Below are 24,196 nucleotides of genomic sequence, written 5' to 3'. Positions count from 1 at the left end.
CCTTTTGAAAACCACAGCTTTGCCTGCATTTGTTAGTTTATGCTTATTTTGTTAAACAAAACAAACTAGTTTGTGATTCTTTTTTTTTCTTTTTTTTGGTTGTTTTTTGGTTTATTGTGGTGTTCTTGTGAAATTTAATTTTAAACTTTTATTGAACTTGTATTTTTCATAAATTGATATAAAACAATGGATTAAAATGTTCATCATGCTTATGTTTATGGTAATTTAAATGTCAAAATGGGGATCATAGCTTTACAATGGCATCCAAAGACAAAAATGACTTATAACATAAACAGAATTGTTTGGGTTACACACCACAAATACACAGCATGGGTATGGCACAGTATCTTTTACTTTAACCCTTATAATATGCCTTGGTTTTCTACTAAGCGATCATCTTTAAGTTTTTTTCCCCCCTTTTTTTCCTTTTTCCCCCTATTTTAGGCGCCCGTAGCTTAGCTGGGGGGCGTAGAGAGTACGGTAGGTCTGGTAGGGAACTGCTTCTTATATTATATGTTGTTAATGCAGTTTTTCATACATTTTGTCTTACTCATAAACATTTTTTTCACTTCTTAAAATAAGATATACCATAAGTTGAAAAAGCTGTCATACTCACTAAGTATGTGTATAATACATTTAAATGTTTTCATCTGTTTTACTCTTATTCCACATAGAATCCAGTGGAAGTTTCAACATTATATACAAATACTGAATAATGGGTTCAACAAACCAAAGAACAAAACTGCTGACTACTGTCCCACATGTTGGCAATTTTTGTAGACATACCTACTGCAACAGAACAGCGTGAGACAAGAGTAACTGTATACAAGAGTATGCATTTAAAATCTTGTCTATATAACTTAAGCATACCTTAACTGAGACATGCATCAAGCCTTTAACAAAATCCATACAATTATTTATTTTGTTTGTTTTGATTTGTTATGTTTTAATATTATAATTCTGTTAAAATTCATGGATATTAAGTAGTGATTAACCCTCTTGCTTTAGCCATTGTATATGTTTTCTTTAAGCAAACAGAGGGCATAACAGTCAGCACACACTAGTGTCTTTATTTTAAATATATCGGCATGCGGCAAGGCAGGTTATGACCAACATGACACATTTGTTCTACAAACCACTACAAATCAATGCGTCCTTTACATCCTGTCTTATTGACAGGGTTTTCATACTCAAATTGTAGAGGAAAAGAACAAAGAGCACAGTCACGTATGAAAAAATAAAGTGGTGCAAAATGAATTGCATGAAAGCCCAAACAAATCCACAGCAATGTTGGGTTACATAATTTTTTTTTTTTTTTTGGGGTGGGGGGGTGGGGGGTGACATCAGTTCCTCAAGGGATAACTCTAAATCCATAACCTTTGATTTTGTGCCAACAGTTGTTCTTTGTTTTGAACTGTTGTACTAAATTAACTTTTTAGCCTCCATGGCCTCTTTTATTCCCTAGGACGTACCACTTATCGCTACCTTATCTCAAGAGGGTTTGTTAAAAATGATACCTTGAGGCCGTTGATTTGTATTGGTTTGTTGTGATATATCATACATAAAAGGTTAACCCACCTTGCATCCATGGGGGAATCACCACTGTATGTATATATGTATGTGGCTATGAATACCATGCTTGTGTATTGTACAGCTCTTAAAAAAGAGCTACACAATCCCAATTTTTAAACTCTGTAAGCCCAGCAATCAGCTGGAATTCCTGACCTATACACACTTTCAAGTCCTGCTAGCTGTCGTATGTCAAATCATCCATGCACTGATTCATCCATTTATCCATCCATACACACATCCATCTTTGCAAACCATCAGTGCCATACTCCAGCTCAATCTTAAAACTGAGGAAACATCTTGAAGCGGTTGAGTCAGGTATAGTAAAACAGGTTGGGAGATTTCCCGCTAACGCTTTAGATTACAGCCCACGACTTACAGGGTAAGTTTAAGGTGTACCAATGGTTACATATTTGTTGTTACTTGATAAGAATAAGCAAACTTTGGAGAGTAACAAGGTAACAAGATGAGAATATGAAAAATACCTACAGTGTAAGTATTTTGTACTTAAAGGGTAATTACGTTATAGGTAACAGATAACAAAGGGTTTTAGATATATACACTTTTGCGAAAATAAATAGCAACTATGCTTTTATTTTTATTCTCTCAAAGCATGGAAAACCAATTTGAATCATTTGAACTTTAGTATTCTAAACAACTTATTGATAATTAAATATCACATGATAGGCGTGTTACCGCTGCAACCTCTTTTTTCAGAAATTACTATATCTATCTATCTACCTGTTGTGAAACAGTAGGAACAAATAGGGGCTTTAATTAAAAGTGTAGCCTCTTAACCTCGTCCTATCTGTACATACACAGTAGTTACACATTAAGTACCTCTTAACTACACCCCTTAACTTTTCTTGTTACCCTGTTATTCCCCTAGGTTTGCTTATTGTTATCAAGTTACAGCAAATATGTATTCATAAGTAGTGTGGAGGTAAATTGTTGTTATTAATAAGTACACAATTTAGCAAGTTTGCTGTACTTACCTGGTAAGTAAAGGGCTGTAATCCTCTATGTCAAGTTCTTTTTTGGCTGAAAACAACAAGAAGTTGTTTAAAGAAATGCTATTTTACAGAATTTCAGATTCTGAAGATTTTAGAAGATTTGCTTAATCTTACTCTTATAAGAGTAGAATGCAACTGTGAATACACAATTTTAATGATGCACTCTAAGATGTAAAGTAATCATCTAGCTTGTACTCTTTCTTTCATTTATATTAAGAATTATTTGATACACCTAGTTATAAACATCCTACATTAGCTTTAAGAAAAAAGTTGCAGTAGGCTACTTGCTACATTTATGCAGTTTAAACTTTTTCTTAAGGTGGAAAGATATGAGTGTGATGCTAGTAATTGAGCTGACTTTGAACTACAAATAGTTTGTAGCATAATTAATCAGTTAAATCATATTCTTTAAAAGCCACATAAAGGTTTTCAGGATTGGCAGTTCTAGAGTCAGACAAAAAATAATGTTGCATTAGGACCTGAGAGATTTCACATCCATTTTGTTACATCTTCAGTCCCCATGCTCCTGTGTGTAGCCTGTAAGTCATTGTACATCATTAAGCCACAATCCACCCTGGCCTGAGTAAGAGCAGCATCTCACCAGCCTCTCTGCCAGTCTAAGTCCACAACTATGGCAAGAATGGCCTCTGGCACAAATGGAGGGAGTCGGACGGAGAGGAGACACTGTCAGAACGTTTGCAACATTTTTTCCTGAGATTTAAGTCTTGACCACAAAGGAGAAAAGGTTTGAGAGGTCTTGATGGAAAAGCATGACGGTGAAAATCTGTTGCATATTCTCTGCACCATTACTATTAACTAATGATATTATGGCTTTACATAGAGTTCATGTAAGTATCCTGTTTTTAATTGTTATACAGTCAATTGGGAATTTCAACTGCAAACAGCACCGTGTGAACATAAGTAGTCAAAAAATGATTTTCAATAACCCATATTAATAATAATTACACAGATGTGTACTTCATGTAAAGTATAACTGAAGGTCATGTAACGAAACCTAAAGTGATACAAAAGTAGCAAACTGGTTGTAGCAATAAGTGGCTATACCCATTCAGTATGACAAATTGATATTTAAAAAAGGTGAAGCTGCATATGCTGCAGTACAACATTAAAATACTTTTCAATGTGTTATATAGTTTGGAGGCAGTCCAGACATAATAAAAACTGCCTAGATTTTCAGTTTAAATACCTATTCTTTGTCTTCCCACTCTGTTTGATTTGCTTTCGGTTTCCTGACTGTCTAAACCTCATGTCTGTCAGCTCTACAAAAATGCCACTTGACAGAGTCTTAAATTTTCTAATTCAAGCTCATGCTTGTGGTATTTTCCTACAGTTATGGAGTGGTTAATTCATAAGATGATTATAATTATAGTCTTTATCTCTTCTACTAAGTCCTTGTCTGTACATGAGAGTTTTGTTGGTCTTCCACTTCAAACATTGTTCTGTACCTCTTTAAGAAGGCACACTGTACAGACACAAGTTTAACTTTTTAATATTATCTCTGAATAATATACCTAGATGATATTCACAAAAAGAAAAACTATTTAAACGTGCTAATTAAAATAAGTTCTTTGGTTTAATTTAATCCTAAATTTTGAAATTTCTTATTGTATTATTGTTTTAATGACTTGTGTTTATTGGCCTCTGTGTCTTGCACTGCGTTTATGTATAATATGATAAGATGTAGCTGCCTGTTTCAGTTTTAGATTATGCATGTCAACTATTGCTGTATGTTATAGGACATTATTGACTTAACAATTGAGCCACAACTGATAAGTATGGATTTTTTAGATCATACATGGTGAACAATATTAGGGCAATGCAGATGGGCAAAATTCCTCACAAACCTGTCAAACATTGAACCTTCAAAGCCTTTAGGTTATTAACCTGTATCACATTTTTTGTAATATATAGCCCAAACTTTAAATATTTTAATATATGTTATTTTGCTGTTCAGGTTCTGTGTTTCAGAAAATTTTAACTGGTTGCCTTGGTCATATGATTCCCAGGATCACTGTTACTGCTGAATGATCATTCTAAAAGCAGAGCGCTCTATGCAATAGGTTTTTGCTTTTTTAAGCCTCAATATGTACTTGAGTTGGGAACCAAATTTACAGGTCATATTGATATTGTAGATCATGCCATCTCAACTTGAATGGCAACTCGTAATCAACTCTGAGCAATGCCAGAACTTTTTTGTGTGAGCAAAAACTGAAACACATTCAATAGGCAATAATACTGTGTATCAAAGCCTACAAGTTCTTTCAATACTAAAGTAAAACTTTACTTTTTACTATCTGTGAATGAACAAAAACTTTGTCTGATTTCTTGCCTTGTTGGTCCACTTTTAGCTTCATCCTTTGCCACTTACTAGTTTTAACAGAGATTCTGTCACTGGTTTTTTTAAACACTTCTTTATATTTCCCGAAACAGTTTGTGAAGTTGTAAGAGAAACAAGTACCTAGTACCTAGTAAAGCCTAGAAAAATTACATATTCATATGTCTTTGGCAACAAGAACCTTGATATCAGACATATAAACAAGGTTATGACATCTGCTGAGGAATTGTCGCCTATGAGCCTTGCCTATCAATTTGCAAGTCATGTCAGTGCAATTATAATGTCTGCATTTTAAGACAGAAAAACAGCAAATGATGGATAATGAGTGTTACCCAGACATTCGATTTTTTTATGTGATGAAACAATGAAGCAATAGTTAGGTTTGTTATAGCAGAGCCTGTACTGGGTCATTTTAAATCATTGGAAACCCAATGGGGCATCTTCAAGTGTATTTAGCTCTGCATACTCATCATTTGGGACAAACAATGGTATTTCTATATCTGTAAATTAAGCATCTGTGTTTCTCTGTCTCTCCCTCCCTGTTACTGATTGACTCAATTTGATGGGCAAATAGAAACCCCACTGTAAATACTTGCAGATAAGGCGCTTTCGGACCAGAGGAACTTTTTCATAAACAGATTGTTCCCCTTTTTTGTGCGTCCGGAGCTCTGGAACTACAAACCACAAAAGTCAATAGAACACTGTTTTGAGATTAATTTTCTCCTACTTCAGAGTAGGCACTTCTCAGCTGAATAGGAACCATATTGATACGTTTAAGATGATGAGAGAAACACCGAGTCAATGTAGTGTGGAGAAGTGGGTTGAAGCTGAAAATTTTGTCCTACAATTGCTGATTTATTAGGTTAGAATATTTTGAGAAAGTGCCCATTTAGATTAAGAAGATCTGATAGGTCTATCAATTTGACCCAGCACTTTCCATACCACGAGACAGCAGTAATCTTAGCGGCCTGAGGCCTGATCTATGTCTGTGTGCCCCAAGAGGAAAGAGTCAGTGCCTCAGTAATGGCATAGTTTGAGCAAGGCTCTAACCTGTTGTGATTTTTGTCGTAGGAACGCTCCTTCGTTAAGTTTGGATTTTTTTCATGCAAAAAATTTCATGCCATTTAGATTTAGAAGATGCTTTCAGTTTATCCTAGTTTATAAATTTGCAGTGGATCTCAGCAGCCTGAAGGCGGGCATTTGACAGTCCTCCCCATCTGTGTCATTGTCTCCCTGAGGAGAACAGGCATGTAGTGGGGAATGGTGATCGAGGCTTTTTTCCTAGGACTGTTGCTTTATTATGTGTATATTTTAGATTTAGAAGATGTGATCAGTTTATCCAAAATGACTCATTTGATCCATATTTCACAATGTACAGGTAGATCTTAGCACTGTGAGACTGACATGATCTCAGCAGTCTGCAAACTGTCCTGAGAATGACAGACTGGTTTGTGTTCATAATGTTTTGAAATCTTAAAACTTATTTTGGAAGATTAAAGCTGGTGTCAGAGTTGAAATATGATGTGATACTGCCATTTACAATTAAGGGAATTGGATATTACAAAAGGCTGCAGACTTACAACAAACCAATGTAAGACTACTAAAATGCTATAATCCAGAGTGTGTCACTTTAGTTCCTACTGGTAGTGCCATTACAAACAAATAAATCCCTTAAGGGTAGTGGTTCCGGGGGGGAAAGCTCCTCAGGGTCTAGTCCTCATAACAGTTTGGTCCGAAAGCGCCTACAGTTGTGGTAGGTATGGAAAGATGATTCACTATGTATGTGAATTAGTGTGTGATACCTGCATCTCTTTCCTAACTGTTGCCGCTTGCTTCTTGCAGGGATTCAATTTCGTCTCCCTACTTCCTGCAGCGTGGACCGCACTCAGCCACCTCCAGGTACCGTCCGTTTCCATCTTTTCCTCCTTCCATCATACAAGCGCTTTGTTTGCTAATTAGCGTCGCATTTCAGTTGGAGTCATACATCCGTGGCTAACAACGAGGGTCCGGCTCTGCTTGCTATCAAAAGAAAGACAAAAAGCACCAAAAAAAGGGAAAATAAAAGTGCTGCTTTCCTCGATAGAAATAACCAGGGAAAGCAGGCGACCGCAGCGCATTTTATACCTAATACCTGTGTGTGTTGAAATAAAACATGACATTACTCGAGTGATCTTGCACTGTGTCTGAAGAGCTTCATAGTTTGCAGAGGACGGTAGTTCGACATGTTGGCTAACGTTAGCTAGTTAAGCTAAAACTAACATTAGTAAACTTGACAGCGTTTACTTACTTACTGCTTTATGACATTGATTCATAATCAGAAGGCGTTAAGTATACTTATAAAAATTATATTGACCCATTCATAAAGTTTTTTTAAAGAACTTATTACAACTTAACTTATGCAAATATTGATCCTATGCTAACAGCCAGCTATTGACAGCTCGTGTTTCTTGCTAGTGACGTCACCAACCATAGCGCTGCTAGCTGGCAGTTACCATTTGAGCAGACATTTATTCTGTCCTATTTAACTTTATTTCATATTTCTATTTCAGTGTTTCTGTTATTCGGCTACACAGGTGTTTTCAGAAGTTTAGTTTAATACTTAATCAGTTATCGCATAAGATGAAATAATTCTACAACATCATTCTGAATTGTTGTTATTCATAGTGAATGTTTATGTGAAAACGTTAGGCCGTTAAGGAGAAAAGGGGAGTACAAATACTGTACAGGATGAAGGAAAGCTTGGTCGTTATTATTATTATTATTTTTTTTATCAACGCTATGGTAATATTATGATCACTATAAATATTTTATTTACAATATTTGGTCACACAGCGTGACATTCTGGCCCAAATTTTGCGGTCCAGTGATTTGCCCTGTTCAGCAGTCCTAAGCCAAACCAAGTGAATGACAGCCAGGCACAACTGTCAAAACAAAGGACAGGATGCTGCCCTGGACCATACTTACCACACCTTTAACTATTCCTGTAATATATAAAAGGGAAACCTCCATAGCCCTGTATATTTACTTTAAACATCTTCTCAGTTTGTGTTTTATTGTGTTCAAGTTCCTTTACACAATCAGGCATAATATTCAGACAAATTCTGCAATTTAATGTATTCCAATACAGTGGCTCTGCCAAGCGTTCTACATTTACAAGGTTATATTTTCTCAGTTTTTAGGTTGAAACTGCCAGATAGGTGATAATTCTACTATGTGTTTATTATTAAGGTCAAAGTGGGTAGTGGAGTCGTACTGGAGTGCATTACAAGAAGAGGTGGCTCTAAAGTTTTGGACACAAATGCGGTGACCAAAACATTAGAACACTATAATTTATTGCCTATTTATTCAATCACAGTGAAGATACTGAAACTAGTCTCAATCCTGAGCTTAGTTCACAGTGTAAAAACCCACTATTTCCCTAAAAGATCCCTACAGTAAGTGCACAATGTACAGTCTGTGTGAGGACGTCCGGTGTCCAATCAATGTGTTTGCAAGACATTGTGATTTAGTTTTTTTCTCCCTTCCTCTCGCTTTCTTTCCAGAATGAATAGGGCAATTCCCATAGAAGCGTATGCATTATGTGATTATATTAGACTGCAGGAGAAGTCAGAAAATTTAATATCTTCACTAAACAACATTAACCTAAGCAAACAATTGTGTAATTATGCCCAGCACATAAATGTAGGCGTATAAGGTAACAAATGTCTTTCCAAATGTCAATCCATTTAGGTATGCATAATTTTTATGAATGAACTACAGAAGAACTGTAGTGCTGACTGAACCTGCAGACTGATAATAAGTTAATTTAGAGTCTTTATTATCCCAGTGCGGGAGTACGAGCAAATTCATTAACTGTGCAAAGACGGTTATGTCACTGTTCAGTTTGTTACCAAATTAGTGCACATTTCCAGTCTCAAGTCCATGTTAGAGACCCTATCATCTTTCCTATAGCACCACCACCAGGTCAATTTACTCTTTTTTGAAAAACTTTTATTCAGACTTGGACACTATTTGCTGTGCACGTGAAGTGCTCAATGAAGGAAACTTAGTTCATAGGTCACTGAAATTTTCCTTGACAAATTAGCATTTCTTTGCCATTTAGTTTGTCTCTAAATGTCACCAAATGATGCATTTCTCCTATAAAAAATGAAAATCTAAAAGTTTTTGTTTACATCATAAATCTGTCTTTGACACTTTTCAATGAATCAATGCTTTATGAAAGACAGTGAAATCATGTAACTCACAACTTCACAGATTCAAAGATGACATCATCAAAATGTCTTCTGTCTGATTAATGCAGCTGTTCTTCAACAAATGCTTCTTTCATAAAGAAAATGGAAAAACATTCAGTTGAAGCAGTTTTAGAGAGAAGGTGATAAAACATTTCTAATCATTTGAAGTCTGTGGCTATGGTGCTGCATTAGATTTAGCTACAGTGTATCTGATAAGCAAGTAAATAATTGTATGTTTCACATAATCAAGGAAGTAACTATAATCTAGTGCTACAATAATTTCATGTACTACTACCACAGTTTTATGATCTGATTTTTCTGATTACGAAAGCAAATGCTAATTTGTTATTTGCTAAAATAATTTCCAACCAGCCAAGCATTGTGTTGGCAAAGTAATGTCAAGATATTTGCATGAAATATAGCCTAATTGCTAGAATACAAAGATATAGACAGTAATCACTCAGTCTATGGCTTGCTTTAGGAATCTGTAACATTTTCACATTTGAAAGTAAGTCAAACTGGTATGATGTGTAAAAATAGAATATGTGGAGTTACGTACTGCCAGCCTGAGTCACTGTTCTCTTTTCATTTTGGTATCCACCCACTGCGTCTTGCAGAACAGCAGCCCCTTCAAATTGGAAAGAAGTCAAGTCTGTGACTGGATTTGGCAGTCCCTGTGGTTTCTTATTTCTTATTGCACTCAATTACCTGTAAACCAAAGGTGTGTGTGTGTGAGAGTACTGTAGTTGCTGTAGTTGCCACATGCGGCTTGAAGTTCATGCTGAATATACTGTAGGTGTTTGTTGACACAATGTATTTGTAGAGAAGTGTGAGCCCTGATCGACATTCTTCACTGTCATTCATGCAGAGGTTGTATCTTGTACTCAGTGCAGAAGGAAAATATTAAAAAATGATTTTTATTAGAGTTTCTAAGGTTATGAATCAAAATCATGGGTGTTCTCCAGCTTATTGGACAGTAGCCATTGTGTTCGAAATATGAAGAAACATTGAAATATTCAGTTAGGGCAACATTACAGATTTTTAACTTCTTTGTAATGGTGCTACTCTGAAGACTACACATATAGGAATGAGCCCTGCGATAGACTGCTGACCTGTCCGAGGTATGTCCTACCATGTCCTACCATTCACCCACTGATTACTGGAACTGGCTCCTATTGGAATAACATTTCCCTCTGTTTTCCCTGCATTAAAATACCTCTCTATATCTAGCTGATAAGCTCCTTTGGAGGACATAATCTGGAGGAGCTTTGGAGTTCAAATGATATCACTTATAAGATACTTTGCTAATACTACAGAAAGTGTACACATGTAAACACAGAAGACAGAGGAAAGTTTGATAGTATTTATAGGATATATACTTGTCCCCCAACTAAAACCATAGGTTGCAAGGTTCAATGTATTTTAATGAGCCTTACTTAATCATGAGATTTCCTGAATTGCTCTCTTTTCCATTTCCACCAAAAATATGTTAAAAGAAAATTTGTTGGCTCAATAGATACATGTTAAGTTTGTGTTTTACCATAACCATAAAAAAAACTAGCCATCCAGCAAGTGAAGTTCTCAAATTTCCAAACTCTGCTGTGGAGTCCATCTGAATGGATTATCATGTGATTATCATTTATACTCAAAATAGAAAATATTTCCCATAACCCATCATTGCTTTTCTCAAGTATACACAGAAATGTATAACAAAGCTGCTGTTGCTTTTCACCTTACTGGCATTTCCCTCACTTTAAGTCCCCCGATGCCCAATCTTTCATCATGCTATGACACTCTACTATCACACACGGTGTGATACAGGTGGACTGCAGCATTTGGCCCTTTTCCGCTTTCGGCCACATTTTTCATTCTCATGTTTTACTTTTTTCCTTCTACCCTTGTTTTGCGTTGTCCACGTCCTCTCATCCTGCTTGTGCTATCCAGTGGTATCATATCCTCCCAGTTATAAGAAGACTCCACCTCCTGTGCCCCCGCGCACCACCACCAAGCCTCTTATCTCTGTGACAGCCCAGAGCAGTACAGAGTCCACCCAAGATGCCTACCAGGAGGGCAGGCATCCACGGGGCGGTCTGTGGACCACAGACAGCCTTGGTCGTCCCATCTACAGCTCCATGGACAGCCTGGACAGCACCAAGGCAGTGACCATGGCCATGGAGTCAGCAGCAGCAAAGAGACATGCTTCTTTGACGTCTGTCCAGACATGTGACAAAGCAGTGTTGGTGTCCAAGGCTGAGGAGTACCTCAAAACCCCACGTTCCTCTATTGGGATACAGGTGACAACATGACAATTTTCACACCTAGCATTCATGATCATCGAATCAAACTTTTCTTTATAGTGTTGCATGAGACTTTTGTTGTCATTTTGATAATATTTATAATAGCTGAGAGAACACTTTCACAGTTTTGGTTATATAAATTTTAAATCACCTGAGAAAAACATTACATTTGGATTTGCTGTAGATAGTCGCTGTGGCTTTGTTATAGAGGACTGGCTTTATGTCCACATCTTCAGATATACAGACTTCTCCATGTTGAACTGGCAATAAAACTACCAGTCTATAAAGTGTGACTTGTAGTCGTTTTGGTGATGTTCCAGATTCCCAAATTAACCCATCTATGTGAAGCACTCTACAAGGTGTTTGAGTCTTGTTGACCCTAGCACACGTCAGTAAGTGGACTTTTCAGAATGCACTTGCAGTGGAGAGTGATATAAGCTCCTTTTGTCATTTTTTTCATCCAGTTGGTGATGGGTGCAATGTACCTCGAGAAAACAGTTTTCCCACCAGCTGAGCTACCCACCATCATATTGCTGACTGTGTCTCCCTCCTTTCAAACCAGCACATTGTTACTAGTTACCACTTGTGTGATAAAAAGAAGGGATTTTTAACTAGGCAACACACTTGTAAATGTCACTCGATCGCTTTGAGTGGTAGCATTGCGAATGTGTTGCCTGCAGTGTCTCTGTATGTTTCTGTTGTGAATGATAATTTGAAAATGTCCGGTTCTCTGTATTCACCAGGTGGAAGCTGTGACAGACTCTGAGACTGATACTAAAGGTCTTCCTCAGTTCCATTCCATAGGGATCCAAGTGGAGGATAAAAAACGGTATGGACAACAGAAAAAGCAATGTGTCCCTAGTCAAGTTCTGTTTTGTCCTCAAGTAACAATTCTTTATTGTCTTTGTTAGGCATGGGCGGTTCAAACGCTCCAACAGTGTGACAACTGCAGTGCAAGCAGACATGGAGTTGGAGAGGTTTCCGTCCATGGAAGACAAGGGCCTGCAGTTCGGTGGTGGTTTCGGTCGCCATTCTGAGCCCAGCACACCAACGCAGTATGGGGCCATACGTACAGTGCGCACGCAGGGCCTATTCAGTTACAGGGAGGACTACCGGCCTTCCAGTAGGCCCACCAGCCCACAGCCTGAACCCTGGCTGGTCGGACCCAGCCTGGAGAGCACTGAAACAGGCCGTGTGTCCCCCCTTCGCAGGGATGGCAGCTGGTTTATGCAGCTCCTTCACAACGAAACCAAGCGGCTGGAGGGGTGGTGCAAAGAGATGGAGAGAGAGGCAGAGGAACATGATCTGTCTGAGGAGAGTGAGTAACCTGAGGAAAACTGCATTCTTTTCCAAACAAGACCTTTTTTTGTTGTCTCAGATTAAAAATGTATTAAAACATTACCAAAGTAAACAGCCACAGTATTAACTGTCATGTTGATTATGAAAACTCTGAATCATCATAGGTGTTTTGTAAGCAGATTGCATCTTTGTGAATGACTGAACGAAAGGCATTGCTTCACATGTTGGCCAAGCTGTCAGTGACAAAAACAGAATCTCTCTTCCCCCCCCTCTTTTCTCTATGCATTTGTGTCCACCAGTCCTAGGAAAGATTCGGAGTGCAGTGGGAAGTGCACAGCTACTAATGTCTCAAAAGTTTCAGCAGTTTTACTGGCTATGTCAGCAGAATCTGGTGAGTATTATGTGTGTTGGTAAACAGGAAAACTGAGTCAACCCACGTGCTGTTAATATGCTAAACAACATAACACAAAAGAAATGGAATAAACATGTTGATGGTTTTCTCAGAGCTCCAAAAAAAAAGAAAAATAGACCACAGAAGTCGATAGTGAAGCAGTCCCTCTGCTTTTGTTGACCCTGCGGTAAACAGAAGGGGAATTCCAATAGAAAGCAGCACCTGTGCTGATGGTATCCATTAATGCACAGAGGCAGCAGTTTGAATGGGATCTCAGAGTTTGAATAATGGGCTGCCACACCGTCTGACTGTTTAGCCCTCATGTCACGTTGACTGGAAAGTCATACTGTCGCCAACTATGAGCAGAGTCAGCATATATTAAAAGATGCGTCACAAGTGGGAATGTTTCTGCAGACACAGTGGAGAAAGAGTGAAAGAGACAGCCTGGCACTTAATCACACCTTTCACAAGCATCACTTTTTTTAAAATAATGAATAGAAAAACTATGTGGAGGTGGTTGAAATCTGCCTGGTCTCTCACTGCTGTGCGTGTGCGCGAGTCTCTTCTGAATGGATTTGGGCTGCAGTCTCTCCCACTCTCCCCGTAGATAATGGGATGATGAATTAAGTCCAACATTGGTAGTGACAAGCCTTAGATTGCCCTGAGCTTTCAGACATGTCTGAATGAGAGAACGACTCTGTTTCCCTGCTGAATGGAGAAGGAACTGCATGATAAGTCTGTGAAAAACTCACGCTTTGAAGTTTGAGTAGATACACCTTTCCTTGGTCTGTACTCATGCTGCATTTGGTGTGTGTGGTAATGAGTGCATGGGTGTGTCTGGCTGATTGTGTGAGTCTTAGTTTATAATTTAGCCATTAGCTAAATGAGTGTGTATGACAGAATTGGATGAAAGAAATGCAAAAAAACAGTGAGCGCCACATTTTGTCACTTAAATTTCACACATTGGTGATTATGTTGTATAACAGAAACTACAGTCTACCAGTGGAAACTTTGTGTTGAAAGAGGAGAAAACCCACACACAGCACATAACTGATTGTTTGGAGGTAATGGCCACTTCTCATCCTTTGTCATTGTTGTTGTTACAGCGCACAACAGACTAAGTCTGCTGTTAAAATAAGATGTCCACGCATTTTGAGGATGACCCCCAGCAACAGTCAGTTAAGGTTTTGAACCAATGTTGGTGCTGTGGTGCCACATAGTGGTGACAACGATGAGGTTTAAATTTGTATGTCGCTATAAATAGCAATGTCTCTTGTAAGTTAGTTGTGGTTTTGAGCATAAATGTGACTGATGTAGTGAAAATGTTGCTTGTTTTTTTTAAATATCATTTTAGTATGACACAGTATAATGCTGGCTTACATCAGGTAGTAGAAGTCTGCGGTTTGTGCGGAATTTCTAATTAAAGCTATACTTCACGTTAACAAAACAGAAAATCTGTCCACTTAAATACAAATACAGAAAATCACATACTCCACCCTCTCACCAGGACCCCAGTGCCATGCCCAGACCCACATCTCAGGACCTGGCTGGATTCTGGGACCTCTTGCAGCTTTCCATCGATGACGTCACTGCCAAGTTTGATGAGCTGCAGCAGATCAAGAGCAACCAATGGCAGCTGGTGGAGAGCCCAGAAAAGAAGGTAAAGCTGGTTGCGGTTTTCCCAGTCGCCCACAAAGTCATAATAATTAGTCTTAATTGGCTCCAGATGAACCCGCACAGCTTCGGAGGAAACTACACTAACAAAATTTGTGCCACTTTTTAGGGCTGTGACCAGCAGGAGGTTAAACATTCTTACATTCTATTTTCGCTGCAGGAACAAGGAGGAAACATTAGTTTAGCTTATACAGCTACAGTAGTTGTAGTAGACATTAAAAGACTGTCGGCTTTATCTCGAGTATAATCTCATTTGTGTTGACATGATAGCTTGTCACTTGCCTTAACTCTGTGGTTATGGTAAAGTAAAACAAGATGTTTTTCCACCAGCATGTAGTGATAGCAGTCAAATATTGGTCATCTAACGTTAATGTAAATAACTAAGGATAAACCGTGTGATTTTCTGCACAGCATTCCAACATTCACCCCTTTGCCTCTATAACAACTTAAACTTGTTGGGTCTTGACAGGTAAGCAGGATAGAGGGACGCTAAGGCACCTTTTAATCTCATGACAAAAAAAATGATAGGTCAGTTATGGGGCTACAAGCATAGAATCAGAGGTTTAAAGACATTTTGCCAGCTGTATATGAAGAGTAACTTTGGGCCTACTTGCTATTCTCTACTTTATTGTTTTGTTTGTTTGTTTTTATGAACTTGATTTCAAAGTATTTCACATACTTTTGAAAAGAAGACTTCATTGTTGGATGTGAAATCATCAATAAAATGAAAGCCAAAAAAAAAAAAATAATAATAATAATTTAAAAAAAGACATTAAACCTGCATCCAGCTGCAGATATGAAAGGTAGGAGTGGTGCTGCATTTGCCCTGTAAGAAGCACATTTAAAGATGCTTTAGGGTACTTTGCTAATTATCTTCATGCAAGAGTTGTAGTTGTAAGGGAGTTATTTACCTCCAGCAGTTAACAGCCACATTATAAGGTCCATGAAGCTGAGCCCCAACAGTGACACAGATGCTCTTTATCTGCCTTCTCCCTCCTTCACGGCGCGCAACATTCTACACTTGCATAACAAGTGAAAAACGTCTGGCCTTGCATGTCAGTGTTCTTGCATGCGAGTATGTTCAGGGTGAATGTTTTCTGTCTTTAAAGAAGGTACTATGTTGATATCCTGGGTAATCAATGACTGTTTCTTTAGTGTTTTGTACATGTTAGAGCAAACATTTCTTTCCTGTCTACATATTTATCTACTTAGTTTTTGCCTCTTTTTGGCTGTTTTCAGCATTTTGTGATCATTTGGCATATTTCAATTCAATGAAAGTTATATAGAGACTATGGTATTTTTTTAAAAACACACACAAAAAGCTTACAGTAAAATTCAGTCAAAGCTACACACTATTGTGAAACAAACTTTAATTAAACAGCATTGAATCAACATTTGTTATTCTGTTCCCTTTTGAAATTACTCTGGCAGTGTTTCCTCTGCTAGTTAATATGGATTTTTTTCCTCCTCCAACAGTGATTATGAAATCGCTTACTGACATAAATAGTCTCTCCTGTTTAGAATAGGATGCAACAGGATAATATACAACAACCAAACTAAATAAAATGTCAAATTACTGTCACTAGAATGAAAATATATTGTTGTCAGTGTCAACACGTGCTGTTTCTGCTTACAGTACATTTCACTAGCACAACAGTGACAGAAATGATTAAAAGGACTGACCAGTCTATTCATATACATAAACTTTTACATTTTATAGGCCAGTAACTTTCTTAATGCGTAGATTAGGATGCTCCTCCTACAGTAATAATATAAACAAGTCTTGCAATAGTTTAAATTGTTTAACTGTCATTTTGTATCCTAAGGAGCGAAAGTGGCCACCGCCACATCTGCCCAAGCGGCCGGCCAAGGGGCGTGGCAGTGTGACGCGGGAGCGTTCTCTGGACCTTCAGGACCGCCAGCGTCAGGAAGCCCGCAGACGCCTCATGGCTGCCAAGCGAGCAGCTTCTTTCAGACAGAACTCAGCTACAGAGAGGGCAGATAGCATCGAGATCTACATCCCCGAAGCCCAGACACGGCTTTGAGGTCCACTGATTCATTCTCCGCTCCTCTTGTCCACCTTCACCCTACACCAGCTTGTGGCGTCACATCAGTCTCCTTCCGCGCTCATCATCCATCATCAGTTGCCATTCTCTGTGTTGTCCCCACTGAAGCTACACTAGGCAAAGTTTTAATTTGAAGATATATTCTACTCATCAGTCTCAGTGACACTGGGGCACTGCCACGGGGTAGAATGTCAAAACTTCTGAGTGAGAAGTCCGGTGAGTCATACGAGTCAGGTGTTCATGATTCTTATCCCACAGGAAGTGATAATAATCACAAATTCTGATTGAGAACGGAACTGTCTCCAAAACACAGCAGACACACCAGCATTAGACATTTCCCTTTGGCACTGTGGTTAAAAGTGATCCCAGGTCAGCTGGATTGGCAAGCGTGCGTCTTGTTTATGCTGTTCATGGAGATGATTTGAGGTTATTCAGTCATTAGGTTTTCAGCTGAGTTACATTGTTGCCTAGTGTGGCTTTAAGCCCACGAGGGACTTTTTTTGCCACAGTTTCTGCACAATGAGAATGAGCTGCTATACTCCAAAATAACCATTTCATTTGATATTAATTAACTGCATACAATACATTTAGTGGTTTTTCTATCATAGCTATTAGTGTCACAACTCCACTCTTCTCCATGATTGCCACTTCCCCACTGTGAGTCAGAGTAGTGCTACACTTGCCACATTCAAAGGGAAACACAAAGTGCAACTTTTCTCTCACCAGCAACAATGGTCTCGGGCTAAAGCACGCTGTGCAAAAGAACAGTGGCGGCAAAGATTCACATTTCCCCACAGTGATGAATCTTCGATGGTAAAGCCTTGCAAAAAAAAAAAAAAAAAAACGCGTGAAGATATGTTGAAATGAGTAATTATTAAAATCTTCTCATTAAGGTTTTAACTATAAGCCTGGTCATTTCTGTGAAGATGGGTCAAACTTGGTTCATTTAATTGATAACTCAATTTCCTGCTATGTTTGTGTTTCCAATGTCAGAAAGGGGAAGAAAATAAACAACTGGCAAGGTATTTAAGGTGCTGCACAACTGCACTCAATACTATTTGTGTTTCTATATTTCTATCATATCTCCATCTTTAACCAGGCATGCTGCAGCTGTTGACCAGTGTTGCTGAATGAGATCTGGAAATAAGGCTAAACTCCTAGACCATCATTTCCACATTTATTCATTTCCATCCATGTGATCCTATCCCTTATTAGGACTCAGTACTTTTTAGGACACAGAAGCTATCTGCTGCTGGATACATTTCCATTGCGGAACAAATATGAATTATTAACAGAAGAGTTTTGCAGAGCCTGGAAGAGGTGACTATCAAACAATGCATTTTGCACCTTATAATATTCATGTTTGTATTTCCAAGGGAAATGTAGTTTATGAAGCTCATGTGATTATTGTTGCAGTTGAATTGCAAGAACAGATGTTGAAAATTTACTACAGAACTTCATGTTACTCTATAGATCATATAAACTGCACCTCGTGGTGTTTTCATTTCTTTCTGAAGGCATTCAGGCTTCTCGTAATTACAATATTGTGATTCTAACTCGTTTAATTACACTTACAGTATATATCATATGACCAACATCACAATCTACAGTATACATTTAGTATTTATAGTTAAAGGCGTTTGATTTGCAGATTAAGGGGTGTTTCTTAGCTACCAGAAACCATTTGTCATTAACACACTGCATCCAACTTTCTGTTCCAAGTGGCACATAACAAAAACACATCTGTTGTTATTTCGATCTGCTCACGTAGTCTAGGAAAGACAGGTGCAAATGACACTTTAACAATATTCAGTTACTATAGTAAATGGTGCTGCTTTTTACTCTAAAACTGTTGTCCTTTACCCAGTCCTATGTGCACACACACTGACACACACACACACACACACTCAAGGACTTTTTAAACAGAGATTTATTAATACGGTCCCTGTTGCCTCTCTCCAATGACGTGCGGTAGATTGTGACTTTAGAAAAGATCATCTTTGCAATGCTTTTGCCCTCAGTGGTGAAAATGAGGAGAAGGGTTTATGCTTCAACTTCCTTTCTAACATGGAGAGAAGTCAGGGATATTTATTTATCAGATGAGTGAGAGATTACAGGCTTTGACATTCCACCAACCTTAAAAGTAAAATCTATGATGCCCACACTGAGCCATGGGCATAGTGCTATAACGAGCTGAAAGTACATCATTATACTGTTCCATATTTGATACTACACCAACAGAGACTCCCTGACATTTGTAGTACATGCCCATTCATCCTCATTTGCCAATCTGAACCCAGCTAAATACAACAAATGTCCTAATAGGGCCACTAGACCTATACTGCACTACAGCACTAAATGTTTCCCCATTTTATTTTATTACAACGTAATAAGGTACATTAGTGCTAAAACCCTGACCCTACCAAATGGCCTTAACCTAACAAATCATGAATGTAGAGCCCCTAATGATGCAAAAAACAAAGGAGTTCCCAGGATATGATCTGTGACAGAGCCTAATTGGACATGAACTTTGTTTCAAAGCTTTATTGCTTATTTTACTTCAGTTGAACAACTTGAAATTCAGTTTTCAATAATTTACTCGATTGGTCTTAAGGTTACATTTGAAATGGCACAAACATAAGAATTCACACCGGTTTCATTTCTCTAACAGTATCTCCCCTATTTTCTCCCCAGTAAATTGTCTGTGCTGTGACTGGGGTAAAAGGTTAAAGTATATCTAGAGTTCAGCTAAGATCCCTCCATACAGGTTTAAAATAAATAAATAAATAATGCAATGGATCCGACTGAGAAAATGGGACTCGCAGTCCTCACAAATGTATTTTGTTCGTCCTTGTTCACTACAATACAAATACAGAGCAAAAGAGGCAATGAGCTACATTCCCTGCGTCATTCAGGCTTTTGCAGACTGCAGTATGATTGTTGTTGAATGAGCATATTCTAGACAACGATGTTCATTTCTAGATACAAAAAACCCCAAATGTCAAAAAGAACATTTGCCCAGAACTTCAGTGGATTTAATTGTTTAAGTCTTTGGGAAGTAAAGAAGTATTCTCTTAAAAGTACAGAATGCAATTAAATAGGCTGATTACTTTAGTTTAGGTTAATTAAGGTTTTTAATTTGCTTATTAAGGGGCTTTACCTCCAACATTGCCACCCAATTGTATTGTATGTTAAAGTACCCAACAGAGTGGATGATTTATCTTATTCAACCTGAAGAGCAGGTTGTCAGTTAATGTTTAATGAATTGTACTTATTCACTTTCTGTTCAAGCGTTTCAGTCCATTTCTGTATTTATTTATTTTTTTCCCCACAAGTTTAAGGGAAACTTTCTACTGATAACCACATTTACAGTGCAGTGCAGATAAAGAGCTTGTCGTGTAGCATGACCAGCTTTCTAACGTCCATTTAAAGGAACTAAACATGCAGCCATTACAATTCTCCTGGTCTGATTGGTCAACTAACTGTATTTGGATTTGTTTTTTATTGCATTTGAAACAGTTTATGACAGTTATTAACATGGAAAGCTGATGTTTACTCAAATCCGGCTAAACATGGTTGACGTTGGTTCAACATCTACTTGTGCTATAAAATTTAGGAAGTATGGTCCTAGTAGATTTTGGCTTATTGTCAGCATTTACAAGAACACAGAGTTTTGTTGGTCATCTCGTGTCATCTTCATGTTGCCCAAATACAAACATCCTCACTCATCCTTTGACCGGAGGGAGAACACCGTTAGCTTTGACAGTCCTAGAGTACTAAAGACCCCTTCTTCTCAGAACAGCTGATGGGCTTCTTTCCCTGCTCTTCCACCTGACTGAAAGTCATGCAAATCACATCTACTTCCCTCAGACTGCATACTGTGATTCCATCTTGTGTGGTATTGATCTGCTACTCATCTGTCCAGGCTTATATTTAAACGAAATTATTTAAACAGAGGTTTTTGTCTTTTTGTAGCTTTGTAGGTTGGTGTTTTGCTTGGCTAGGAGTTTCCCTGCTGGTTGGTTGAACAGATTTCACTTTTCAGCCAACAGGCATGAGCTAGATCTACAAAATCAAAGTGGTGGCAATAAGTAATCAGGATCATTTGCCAAGCCTGTAGATTTTAAAACAGGAGTGAAACCAAATGGCAGAAAGGAACACGGACAGTGGAGTGATGAGAATCGACGGGAACCAAATTCAACCTGAATGTCACATCAGCTGATTTTGCACCAGTCACCCGTCAGTAAAGTTGACACCTGACACAACCGATGTCCTCAAAAGTCACAGGGACACCAGCTGCTGTGAGCGATGTCCACCATTATTGCATGTGTGGGGGTAAAAAAAGGGCACACGTCGGGATTATAGATATTAAGAAAATGTGTTTTATGGTATCATGTGGGGCTATTCTATATTCATGGTACCATCAGCATGGCATCGGTGGGGAGAAAAAAAAAAAAAAGCACTAAATATTTTCCTTGCATCTGTGTCTCATATTTTATCCCACCGTGCTACGAGGGGCTTAGGAGTTTGGCAACTATGTACATGACAAATCCTCAGGTGCCTTACAGTTTGAGTGAATGTTTTGGGTGGAGGTATGTGAAAGAACTGCAACACCAGAGTGTGAGTTTGTCTGTAATACTATTACCATTACAAAGGGCTGGAAACCGGGCTGGGTCGGACGAATTCAAAGGTCCTATTGTAATAAACTTCAGCACAATACAGTCTAGCAGATATTAAGAGGAGGATTTGGTAACATTTGATTTCCTCTGTCTTTAGAATATTTGGTTCAGAGAACATCTTTTGTTATGATTCACATTTGTGGAATTCAACGTATTTATGGTGACAGTGGGCAAAGGTCCGTGAATAATAATGTGAATCGCCGAGAATTCGTGGACATGGCGGCGTAAACAGCATCTCCGAGTGCAAGTCAGTCCCATTTCAGCAAATCATACGATATTTTAAAAAAGGTTTATCTAGTTTTCCTCCGAGCTGTGATATTGCAATCTCTCGTGTTTTTGCCTTTTTTGGCATCGACGCCGGCAGAATCTGGAGACTGACAAAACTTGACCAGCCAAAAAGTGCAATAGTGTTTTCCTACAAAGACGAGCGGGCTCACCTACAGCTATTTACCTCACAGTTAAGTGTTTTAGCAAACATGGGACATTAGGAGTAGTTGTGATGTCCACAGTAACACTGTCATGCCTGTGTACTATGCAGCAGTACCTCTATGGGGCAGATCACCTTTCATATACAGAGCACTGAAAGCTGCACAGTCATAGTGCTTCACCCCACAGGAGCAGAAATAAGTGCTGTGGTCACGTCATCCATGATCACTTACTGCAGTTACCGTTTCCTTAAAGTGATTTACAGTGTTTAAAGTACAGGTTAGAGTTCCTCTGCCAGGGTCACCTTTTACCTTCTTACTGGTCACATCTGCTTAGTGCTGCACCATATTTTAGACTAGGATTTAGTTGTCCTCAAGAAATCACCTCAGAGAAGTGTCTATACTGTAGGTGCTGAATCTACCAACTTCTCTCCTTGCTTGTATTAATTTCTTCTGACAATCAGCACACACCAAAAGCATCAAAACACACACACACACACACTACAACAGCAGGGTCGTGGTAGATCCTCATGATAGCAGCCTGAGTTTCTCACACACACACACACACACACGAAACTCTACAGCATCTTCAAGAGAAACTCCACTGAATTTTCATTGAAAGCTTTTCTCCTTGTTTCAGATACATTTGCACTGCAAAGATGTCTTTCTATCGCTCGCTCTCTCTTCTCATAAATCACGTGACTTTTAATGCCACAGATCTGAGTTCTGCCTTTGTTTTTTTGCGAGTCACGGACCGTCATTTGACGTCACACTTGGATTAACACCGAGCTGTATGAGGGTCTATCTGCTCCTCAAGCAATAAGCCTAATTTAAACATGTAGTCCAGCATTTTCATCCTGATCTTTAGACTTCTGACAAACAAAAATATGAGGGCTGTTACAGTACTGTTTACCTGGTTGTTGAGCTGTTCAATAAAAAGGCGTTTGGAGCTATGTGCACATTTGCTTTTTGTGGAGAGGGTGACTTGAGTCGATCGATTCTGGTCTCACGTCTTTCCATTAAACGTGATGCTAGACCTTAGCATTAAGTTAACTAGCTCTCCCGTGACCTCACAGGTTAACAAGTTTTATATATGAATAGAGCTGAAACTGATTTGGGTTGGTAGCTTCATCTCCCCAACAAAGCACATATCCATATATCTCCAAACATCACATCACTCGTCTAAGCAGGTGTTATACTTTGGTCATGTTAAAAGAGGACTTTTTAAAGCAGTGTACATGTTTACGCGCAACATTTTCCTCATACTTTGTTTCTTATTTAGGTTATTGTATTGTTTTGGGGTTTTTATTTTTGCCTTGGCGCACATCTGCAGAGTTCTGGCCCGAATCATTGCGGGTTGGTTTATCCGGTTTTATCTGGTTTTAGCTCTGCACCACCTGTTCAACAATCACATTTTAACCAGAATATATATTCGGACGTGTGCGTACATGCATTAGAGCTTTATGAGAGGAGAGAGCAGTCACGATTTTGTTTGCCTTCGGTGGAAAAACGCGTTGTGGCTGTAGGTAGAAATACCAAAATGCCTCTTAAGGAATGTGATGTGAGGGGGGGGAAAAAAAAAGAAAAAAAAAAGAAAATAGTATATAAGGTTTGTGGTTAATTTAAAAACTATTTTGAATTGTTAGATATATCAATAATGAGGATAAATATAATGCCAAATATTCAGTATTTGTACAGAAATATACATATATAAATAAATATAATATATACCTAATTTAAATGGAACTATTTTCCGCTCGACCATGTTTCTGTTGTTTAATGTTCCTTTGTCAACATTATTTTATAAGATCTTCAGACAGCATGCAGGATAGTGAAAATGAATGTATTATTTAGTGTTTCATTGCTGTTCAGTATTACAGCACTCTACAGATCGGTTTGTGTTTGTAAGATTAATTTAGGCTGAATATTTCATTTCATTTATAAATGAATTGTAAAAATGTTTTTTTTTCTAACTGCAAGCTTTTGAAATGGTTTCAACAATTTATATCATTTTATTATTTCCTCTGCTTTATCTATGTGGTTCGCTATATTTTGCCTCTTCTCAGTACTGCTATCTACCATCTGTTGTAAATAATTATGCAAATTAAACTTTTTGAAGAAAACAGCACTGTTGTGAGCGACTGCTTTAATGTTTCTCTCAGAGTGTCAGAGACGGTTCTGCACTGGAGCTGTAC

The 24,196-nt window shown here is 38.3% G+C and overlaps 1 protein-coding gene across 1 annotated transcript in view; it reads left to right on the top strand.

The window, feature by feature from the left end:
* LOC137102604 (disks large-associated protein 2) overlaps positions 1-22,587 on the top strand; it is a 32,865-nt gene extending 10,278 nt beyond the window's left edge. Inside the window, exons 3-9 of the mRNA XM_067482277.1 lie at positions 6,781-6,837; positions 11,115-11,464; positions 12,211-12,296; positions 12,379-12,785; positions 13,066-13,157; positions 14,665-14,817; positions 16,658-22,587. Coding sequence (XP_067338378.1) covers positions 6,781-6,837; positions 11,115-11,464; positions 12,211-12,296; positions 12,379-12,785; positions 13,066-13,157; positions 14,665-14,817; positions 16,658-16,876 — 1,364 coding nt within the window. The 3' untranslated portion in view covers positions 16,877-22,587. The remainder of the gene's footprint in view (positions 1-6,780; positions 6,838-11,114; positions 11,465-12,210; positions 12,297-12,378; positions 12,786-13,065; positions 13,158-14,664; positions 14,818-16,657) is intronic.
* The last annotated feature ends 1,609 nt before the right edge of the window (positions 22,588-24,196 follow it).

The sequence above is a fragment of the Channa argus genome, chromosome 17 (genome assembly GCF_033026475.1).
Source record: "Channa argus isolate prfri chromosome 17, Channa argus male v1.0, whole genome shotgun sequence".
NCBI classification, from domain to species: domain Eukaryota; kingdom Metazoa; phylum Chordata; class Actinopteri; order Anabantiformes; family Channidae; genus Channa; species Channa argus.
The sequence above is the reverse complement of the archived record's forward strand: the minus strand, read 5'-3'. Positions and strand labels throughout refer to the sequence as shown.